Below are 10,717 nucleotides of genomic sequence, written 5' to 3' on the forward strand. Positions count from 1 at the left end.
GCCAATGCTGCTGCACAAGGGTGACCCCCAGCATCCTCGGAACGCGAACTGTCTGCAAAGCCTCCACTGTGGTCCCAAGCACTGGCTTACCACCAGCCTTTCCATGGCGGTCAGACTGCCAAGGATAGGCTAGCGGTAAGTAGAGTCGTAATCAGCCAGGCGTCACTGCCTATTTTAGTAAATGACTCCACCTTTACAATATCTTGTTTGAATTATGCTGGTCTTTTCTAGGATTTTTTGCTCTCTTTGTTTTATTCTTCTTGCTTCATATTGCAGAATAAGAATTTGTCTATGGTGGTTAGCCTGCTCCAGTCAGAATGAGAATAAACCTATTTTTCCTGTGACATCTTCCCTGTTTGGACCTGTTATTGACATGAACAGTTAGTATCTTTACAAAATCCCATGCACCAACAGCAAGTCTTGGGGAATGTGCAGACAATACTTTTGTGCTCAGGTAAGAAGAAGAGAGACTGAATGGTTGAGTTTGGTATTAAACAGGATTTTGCACAATGCATATTGCATACACATCTCTTGTATTCCTTTGAGTACTGCAAATAGCATTCCCTTAGTGGTATGTGTTGAATAGGTGCAGAGGGCAGAGCAGTACACAGATATTGCTGATACTGACTGATGGGAGGGCGGGTGCTCTCTGGTGCCATCAAGTCCTGAACGGAAGAGGCAAAGTTAATGCAATATCAGTTTTCTGACTGAACATAGGGAGCTGGACAGGAGGCCTGCATAGGGTTTAGCCTGGAGATAAGGGCGCTCAAGTCATGCAAAGAGAATAGACTAGAGAGAGTATGATGAGGATTGGACAATTTCTTTGTGATGGGCCAGGCTCAGACTCAGACAGCTCACAATGTCATGACCAGAATATCAAGGAAGAGAATATTGAAGGGGTAGATGCACGGAGGGAGGTATGGATTTGTGATTCTTAACTCCACATGTATGAATATATATATAAATTGCTGAGGTAGGTGAGAAGTTAGGTTTGGAAAATGAGTACAAACTTATCTTTTGATATTGTGTCCCTTGATATTCTGGTTACAACATTGCGACTTGTCAATATTTTTACTTCAATATTCCTGACCAATACCATCTACAGTTATCCCCTCTTTTAGTACAATACATTGATCCGGGTTGGCACAAACAGGACCTTTTACCTCCTAAATACAGGATACTGCCTAAATTGTTACTCAAAATGCCCAGAGCTAAGATTTACAACTCTGACTAATAACAGTCTGAACTACCCAGACCACAGAGGTCTAAATGGATGGAGACCCTGGGCCTAATTTATGGTTCTGATTGGGATACAGTGTAGATGTCCCCGGGGAAGTGGCATTACATTCTGGGTTGCACCTAGCACTATGTGAAATTAGGTAAATCAGATAAAGATCTATGTCAGAGGGGTTGTAATTGACCAGCCACATTTTATCACATTATTTGGCTACTCTATAAGACAGAAGATGTTAGGGTTGCAATGAGGGACACTTTTGATAGTGGTCACTTAAGTGGTGGAGCCATTAGAGCCCAAAAACATGCTATTCAGATTTTGGGGTGACAATTGCTCACTTAAATGCTCTAGGCTCCTGTGAGATCTAGGACAGATGTAGCTAAAATATAGGGAAAGAAAAAAATGTCAAAAATGCTCATTAAGTGCTCCAACATAGATTGATGCATGGCTGCAGAGAGAAAGATATGTACTGCAAGGGGTAGTCCCAGAAATGTTTGTGAATGTCTTTGGCAGATGGATAAATTCAAACAGGTTAGACTGAAATGACTGATGATTTAAGATGAATGATTTTAAAATACACCCAGAAGCTTCCCACTTTATTAACACAGATGGTTCCATGTAACTTATTACCACTGTAGGAAATTGAAATAATATTTGTGGATGAGTGACTAGCTACTTCAAGGAATAATCACAGCCATGTCCGAGTGAACCCCCAAAGTTGTAAAATAAGCATAAGCTATTAGCATGAGCTGAAACCCTTGACAGCTATGGCTTACAGTGGGTGGGCATAACTTAGAGCAATGTGTAAAATAGTTATGTTGTATCAAAACAGTAATAAAGTCGAAATACAAAACAATGAAAATCCCAAACCGAATTTGAAACACGAAGCAGAATGTAATAAACAAAACGGCACAAAAATCCAATAAGGGGAACCGAAGATTTGAATTTGTAATTTTTTAACTAAAAATAGCACCAAGAAACATGAAGTGACAATTATAGTCAAGTGGTAGATGGGGAGCTAGGCACAATTTAACATTGGTTGCAATGGAGTGCAGGTTGAATGCACCAACCAGGTTTGTACTGGTCAAAGATTTTGCCTTCTGACTTTAGTCGTTTAAGTTCCAATCCACCACAGGAGTACACTTCCAAAGCCCCTCCAGTACCTAAGGGGAGACACTTATAAACTCATAAGCTGTCACACAGAGACCAACAGCAGGCTCTAGTCCAGGTCCATATTCAGTGAGATTCAAAGGAGTCATCTCTGCCCATTCAGGTCAACCTATTGATTGCTCCTGGGAGGCATTCCACATCTTTTTCATTGCTATTCAAGTGCTAAGTAAGTGCTGGCAGAAGTGAAAGATCAAATGCAAATTTAGCCTCCATAAACCTTAGGCAGGGAAAAGTTAACTTTCTAAAATGTACGTTTCCATAATATTTTTAAAACTCTGACTTCACTATTGAATAAGAGTTTGAATAACTTTAAAAAAATAGTTGTTTAATTATTTTTCTAGCTATTCCCATTCCCAAGATATAGTATTAGTATTTTAATCTGTACTTTGGCTTTCTACATAGACAGCAAGGCCTACCACAATAAAAAATAGTGTTTGGGGGCTAGTCGCTGTAACAACATGATAACATTACATTTCTACATGTCCTACTTTTAAATGCCATGCTCCCTACCTTGTGGACTACAGGACCTACTAGGGGTGACTTAATATTTAAAAGGGAGATTTTGATCTGTCAATTTTAGTTTATTTTGGCAGGTTGAATTGCAGATTTTACACTAACCTAGTCAGGCTACACTGGTAGGCCTGAAGCCATGTTTGTACTGCCACTGTAGTGGATGGCAGAATAGATGCTGCGGTCCACTAGTGGAATTTAACTTCTACGCCAAGGCTACACTTGGTACCATATACTAGGGACTTATAGGTAAGTTAACTATATCAATTTGGGATATGCCAATTCAACAATGTTTAAAAGGAAAGCAGAGGCACTTTACCATTGGTTAACAGAGTTAAAGTGTGCAGAGGTCCAACACCAGCAAAAATATAGAGACTAGCAAAAGGCATGACCACGCAGAAAAGACAGATTTCTTACAATGACCAAAGCTGATTGTGTAATACTTCATATTGTGTCATGAGATGTTGGTGGGCATTGGGGGTACTGTCAATGGAACAATTCAGCTTATCTTATAGCCATTGCAGAGTTGAGGTTCTCTTGCTTTGTACTTTTTTTTTTTATTTAGAAATTGGATTTCTTTAAAACAAACTGTCAGTAATTAAGATTTATAACTTAACAGACAGCATACAAGGAGATGTTTATGTAGAAGCAGTTATGTAGCAGTTCAACTTGAGATTGAAAGTCGGCCAAGACAATTATAATATGTGACCTGCTCCCATCTCGCTCCATATCAGCTAGACACCAGGGGCTGCTCCTCTATTGGGCAGCCAGGGCGTTGCCACCCCTCTATTTGTTGGCTCCGGCATGATGTCTAAGTTGTTTTTTTCATGGTGCACTTTCTTCACCTGCCCAAGCCAATCCTAGTGGTTCTTTCCTGCTGTTTTCCAACATAAACAGCAAGAGAGGAGCATCTGGATTGGCCCAGGAAACCTGGGTACTTAGGCCTCTGCTATTTCACACCTACTGACCGTGTACGCATTCCTCCTGCAGTGGATATTACCTGGCTGTCCCGAACGCACTTGTGGAGTTGTGAAAAATAAGAGGTAAAATCCTGACCTCCTGCTGCTGAATGGAGAACATGTTCAATTGCAAAAATGTGTTAAAGATTAAAGAAGGAGGGGATAAAATAATTCAGAAATCCTTATCTGTTGAACATGCCAAATTTGGTGGTCATTTTGACCCTGGCAGTCTTCCGACCGCTACGGTAGTTGTGGCGGTCCCACCCCCAACAGGCTGGCGATGCAGACCGCCACATTATGAGTGCCACATCTCCACTCATACTGCCATGACAGTCGGAACCGCCGGGCCAGAGATGATCATCTCCAGCCCGGCGGTCCACAGAAGACCACCGGCGGTATTAGGAGCCACCCTTCCACCATGGCTTCCACGGCTGTAGCACCGCCACCAAAACCATGGCGAAAAGTCCACCTGTGACAGGGAATTTCTTCACTGCCACCAGTAGAAGATTCCCCCCCAGCAAGCACTAGACCCCACTCCAGCCACATCACCCACACCTCCTTCCGACACAGTATCCCCCTACCCCCACCCCTCTTCTGACACAGCATTCCACCCACCCTCCCTGCATACATGCACATGCACACAGACACCCACACGCACCACGCATAAACTCATTCACCTACACTTACATGCACGCATTCACTCACATGCATCCATACACGCATTCACTTCAACATTTATTCACGCATTCAAGCATGCATACTCACCCATCCAAACATGCATACTCACACACAAACATGCATACTCATATGCAGACAAACACACATACTCACACGCAAACATGCATACACACGCAGTAAAACATGCATTCACCACAACACCCATGCTCACATACACACACACAGACACACTTACATGCATACATACACTCACTTCAAACTTCAGACACGCATACAACCACACATACACATATTCATGCACGCACACAAACACCACACACTCACACACACAAACACACAAAACCCCCCCACCCTCCCACCCTCTCCCCATTCAGACGATCACCATACCTGGTCCGGGGAGAAGGTCATCCAGCAGGGGAAGGGGCGCTTCCACCGCCATCAGCGCACTGCCAGCAGTACACCACCTGGCCGTATTATGGCCCATAATATGGCGGGCGGTGTCCTACTGGCGGGGTGGGCTGGTGGTGGAACCGCAAGAGCGCCTCCGTCCGCCAGCACGACTACTGCTGGATTTCTGCCCAAAGTGTGGTGGAAATCCAGCAGTACCCATGATATGGTGGGCGGAAGACCACCAGCACTGGCGGTCTTCTGGTGCCCGAGCTTTGGTGGTCTTCTGTGAAGACCGCCAAAGTCGTAATGAGGGCCATTGTGTATGTGTGTGACGGAGCAGAGCCTGTGAAAAATGTAGTAGCAATTTAAGGGTTTTTATTATGGAGTGCGCTGTGCCATGGTGCGGTCACCTGGGAGCTGTATTGTTTTTATTCTAGCGTGAACTGCACCTGAAAACCAGTCTACTGTTGGGCGCTGCTGAACAGGAAGAGAGGAGTCAAGAATTTCCATGTCATGCATAGTGAAAAGACAGGGGCAGATGAGGGATGGAGGGAAGTGCAGAGGAGAGACAGTAAACTCCAATGGAAGTTTGGTGGTAGCTGACACACACTCCCTGAAATGTATGACTTATGCTGCACCTGCCTGCCAGCCAGAGGTTGAAATGCTTGGAGTGTTAACGCGCCTGATTTGAAGAACTGAAACAACACATACGTAGTGTGGGTGTTTAGAAGGAAGCCACAGTTACTGTGCTTCTTATGATTTGTGTTAGTCAAATGAAAGGAAATTCATGATTTCAAAATGTTAACCGAAATTTCCTCTCAGTTGTAAATATAAACATATTAACATGTGGTAAGTGGTAAGCGGCCATTGAGTCTGAGTCATGTTTGGAAATGTGAGCGAATACCCTATCGGTCATTTTATTATGTAATATTGTTAGACCTTCCAATATGTGCAGATAAGGGAACTGAGGTACAGGATCACACAACGTGCACATGTGAGCCGGGACTAGATGCACAATACATGATATTTACAGTGTCTATAAACTACAAGGCCTTGTGTAGATTTATTCTTATGCCTGCTCCCCATTTTGATTAGTTAAATGCTTTCCACAGTGTTAATATGTTGTGTTCTTTAAAGAAAACTCATGACTAAAGCATGGTCGATTAATAGCGTCCCTCCCTGATGAGATGAAGTCACCTGATAACCCTGCTCAATCCGCAGACTAATCCTTGCTGTTTCTTTTTCACTGGGAGATTTAGTTACTAAAAATTGTTTAGGGGAAAGGATTCAACTGTTGAATAGTTGAGTTTCATCACAATTGCAGAACCCTCTAGTGACTTGGAACACCTACAGGAATGCCTGGCTTTTAAGTCAGTGGAATTTTGCATCCTCAGAATTTCCAGTCAATGTTTGCAGTTTTAAAACCAGCATAGAATTCCAAGAGGCAACGTGTTGGTGGCAGGAATGTCAGAACTGGCTGAAGGTGTCACACCTGACATGGGGTCACTTGCCCCGATGAGCATAATGAGCTCACACAGCAACTCCAGCAACTAGATTACCGTGGTTTACATTTTGTCATGGGGTGCTGGGAAGAATGATAACAACTTGTGTGCTGCTACTAATTATCATTATAATTAATCTTCGACAAAGAATTCCCTGCCTTGCCTTTGATGTGCATGTTGCTCCTCTGACCACATTTGCATGTGATGCTTCCACTCTGGGAATAAGGGAGCTGTTGGAAATGACAGCACTTACCACCAGCATTCTGAGGCCCAGAATGGAAGTGCTTCAGGTCTATCGAGGGGCGTAGCTTGGCCAGTACAATTGGGGGAAGGGGGTAAGCTTCAGATTTTACAACAATCACGCTGGCATTTCATGTTCATATAAATGATGTGAGAAGCAGCAAATGAGGGTGGCATAAGAGGCATTGGAAATGGACAGGAGTGGGGATAGTTAGGGGTACTTAAAACTCATCATTCTGTAAAATAACCAACATGATTTAAATCTGAAAAACACTTTTGTCTGCACGTGTATGTAAAAAGTCCAGGTGAAATCCAAACAACACTTCGCCATACCTGACTGAAAGCACCTGTACCCAACTTTAGATAAAACACTTATTAGGGGATGTAACGCCCCAAACACCCCAATTGGGCTACACTCCTGGGTCTATCAATCTGGCATGAAATGGAGAATGCAGTGGTATTGGAACAATTTTCAAGGTTGGGGTGATGACATCAATCTTTATTGATTGAAAGCAAAGGGACTGTGAAAAATCCAGAGGGTAGCACAAACATGTGTCACAAGTGAGCTACACCCATTCATCAGGAAAGTGGTAAGGGTGTGATCTCATATGTAGCTGGTGAAGTACCTATTAGGGCTCTCTGTCACAAATATAGTACTAAAGTGTGATACCACAGCACATTGTTATTTATAGATAGCATGAGATATGGGGCAGTTTTTAATGTATGCAAATATTTCAAGACTACACGTTCACAATTGTGTATAAAAATTCTTGCTTCCTCAAACTTGCTTGAAAATGAACCATTTGGCCACTCTGTTTTAGAATTGTTTCTTGGAGTGCAACTACCCTCCCCAATCACTTTTATATTGGCTGGGTCGCTTGCTTTGCTTGTTTGCAACATAACACTCATCCCCAACTTTTACACCCCACCACTTTGAAATGTCACTAGCCGCCACTGCCAGACACCATGGGAACTGATTTAAAAAAACATTTTTGAGTATGGAAAGTAATATTAAAGGAGTACTCTTTTAGGTACTCTTATATATGCGTTTGTGAATCAGTCCTAAAATGTGTAATTCCCTATTAGTAAAAGTGCAAAGAGAGAAAACACTCTATATTTGTACTAAATATGTATGATTGTTCCCTGAATATCCCCTTTTCAGATGTCTAATTCACAAAAGCATGTAAGAGTACGTAAAAAGTACTAAGAGTGCTTGCATACTCCAAAATACCTTTGTGACTAGGTCTCTACGATCTTGGAGTTGCCTTGCATATGTTGAACCAATTCGTCTAACACACCTGATAAAGATTTGTAATTTAAAAAAATCCACTGCTATATTACAGAAACATTTCACAAACCTGGACAAATCAAGTTGTATAATTGTTGCTGTGTATGTAAATATAGAATTAAGCAAACCATAATTTTGAAACATAGCAAAATACGGAGAAAATTGACTACAAGCTTCACTTGTTCGGTTTACACAATAAGAAATGTACGGAGAAAAGGAACGTTCACTACTTTCTTTTACTATACCAACGATGGGACGGGGTTTGAAGCAAAATCAGTTTGTTTCATTTCTTCGTATTATTAGTGCAAAATCAGTTGGCTTTCATGAAAATAATACTGCAAAAGTGATTTACTTGTAATTTTGCACCAATGAAACGTTTCTATAAGGCACGTGCAGAACTTGAAACAGCAGGACCTGTCAACATGAATCAGAGGGGCTTTGGCAAATCTGACCTTTTTTTCAGTGGCGTAACTAAGGCCCATTCAGTCCTGCGGTGGGGGTCCGAGCTTCAAGGGGTCCCGTCAGCACAGTACACTGGCCTGGGAGCTCCTGAGTGAGTGTGGAAGGGACCTCCCTCCATGTGCTTTGCAAATGGCCCCCTCAAGTTTCAATACGCCACTGCTTCTTCTGACTCACTAGCTCTTTTCTCTCCAGGTTTCGTAAATCCCTGACATAGCCCTTTCTCCCTCTGTCTCTCATTTTCATTCTGCCTCTTTGCCATCTCATCCCTTTAATTTAATTGTCTCTTTCTCATTCCCTCCTCAGTTATCTTTCTTTCTTGCACGCTATCTTTCTTCCATGTCTCCTCCTGTCTTCCTGTAGTACCAAGGTGTACACATATCCAAACATGTTTTCACTAAGTTAAGGTTAACATATGTATATACAGAGCTCTGGGTGTGCCATTTATCCACTCCATATTTGTGTTGTTGCTCTTGTAGTTCTGAATGTATTAAGTAATGGACGCGACCACACTTAGCAATACCATAATTACCAACAGACCCTATTCTGGCGGGAGATTCCCGATATTAAAATGAGCTTTGTTTTATCTCAATCCGCCTAAAACTGCCTCTCTTTCAATATAAGCCAATGGGGAAAATACATTTCTCGAATTTTATTTTCAATATGTCCCACTTGTCTGCGCTTAAATGTTGGCATGTAGGCAGAATGCAAAACCTCTGGAGTGGATGATCTACTCATGCATCAACACCCAAAACCGCAGTTTCATCTTTGCAAAACGCTGTCGGTTTGATGTGCCCATCGTGCATGCAAATGTTAAGGGCATGTGGTGTGCCCACTTTCCTGCTGGCTGCACCTCACTGTTGCTGCAGCTGCCCATGCCAAGCACTCCCTGTGCAATGAAGCGACCTTCAACTTGGCCTTGCTCCAGCCTTACCTCATGCATGTTTCCAAACAGCCAGTGCTGAGGGGGGCCAGGGAACGGCTTGTACACTCTGAGCAGTTGTTTCCTTTTGAAATAAAGTGTAATGGCTTTCCACAGCACAGCAGCAAGACATAGCGCCACGAGCAGGTGAGAAACCGGACTTAAATTCAGTGGCAATCCATAGTGCCTGGCCATGTCCTCGCGCCCTGAAGTCGTGTTTCTGTAGCTCCGTGTCTCTGCAAGGCACCGAGTCCTAGTGACCTCTGTTTGCTTGTAGTCACTTGTGGAGAAATGCATGGGTACTCTCCCTCTCCTTTCTTGTGTAAAAAGCACGTGCCGATCCGGGAGTGGTCACCTGCCACTAAGTAGGACTCACGTAAGAGGCAGCACCAGCGGGCTTAGGTGGTGTAATAGCGCCACGCTGCCGCACCGTCGTGAAGGTACACCCGATGAGAGAAATACATCAGCAAACATACATTTTCAAAAGGTGATGCAGTTACATGCAAGATATTAAATGTCATTAAAAATGTATACAAATATACCACAGAGATAAAACTGAATGATTTCCATGGTCTATACTGTTAGAGAGGTATCTTTAAGGGGGGGTGGGGGTGTGTGCATGGGATCGAACACGCCCCCAAACAGGGACGTGGGAGACAATACATTTCTGGGGGGGACAGGGACAGCCTTGCTGACTTTCAATCAACCCTATACAAATCGCTCGTTGTTTACGAATTGCAGGCTCTGATAAATATACACAATCATATATATTGGAAGTGAAAAAGGGAGAAAGGAAGGCATGTTTTCACAGTCTGAAAGTATCTCTTATTGTTATTTACATTCACAAAGTAATTGGCTCAAATGTGAAAATAACATGTTGATTAACCTTGCATCTTCATACACCAAGCAAATAAAGGTAGGAGGGTGAAAAGGAAGAACATACCCTTTGCGCCCCACACCCAGCATGCCCCTAGCCTCATGCCAATTGGAACTGCACTGGAGATATCAAAAGCGATCAGGTACAACAAAATAAAGGTACTTTGTTTTAGTGACACAAATGCCAAAAATACCATAGAAACTATGCTCCCTTAGGAGGTAAGTAATACACCAATTATAGACAGTAGTATGCAGCAATAGCAAAAAAGACAGAAAACAGTGCATTTAGTGAAAATCACAATGGTTAGAAATGGGCCTAGGGGAAACACAAACCATATACTAAGAAAGTGGAATGCGAATGTCGGTTTCCCACCTACGCAAGTGTGGTATGTAGAGGGGCGCTGGGAGTATTAGAAAACACCAAAGGTAAGTAATAAAACCCACCTCAGAGCCCAGGAAAGCAGGAGTAAATCACAGTAACTTTCCTAG

The 10,717-nt window shown here is 42.9% G+C and overlaps 1 protein-coding gene across 1 annotated transcript in view; it reads right to left on the minus strand.

The window, feature by feature from the left end:
• The window catches only part of LOC138293484 (cytochrome P450 4B1-like), a 186,209-nt gene extending 176,525 nt beyond the window's left edge, over positions 1–9,684 (minus strand). Inside the window, exon 1 of the mRNA XM_069232723.1 lies at positions 9,365–9,684. Coding sequence (XP_069088824.1) covers positions 9,365–9,649 — 285 coding nt within the window. The 5' untranslated portion in view covers positions 9,650–9,684. The remainder of the gene's footprint in view (positions 1–9,364) is intronic.
• Between the last annotated feature and the right edge of the window lie 1,033 nt (positions 9,685–10,717).

Source organism: Pleurodeles waltl, chromosome 4_2 (assembly GCF_031143425.1).
Source record: "Pleurodeles waltl isolate 20211129_DDA chromosome 4_2, aPleWal1.hap1.20221129, whole genome shotgun sequence".
In the NCBI taxonomy this organism is placed as follows: Eukaryota; Metazoa; Chordata; class Amphibia; order Caudata; family Salamandridae; genus Pleurodeles; species Pleurodeles waltl.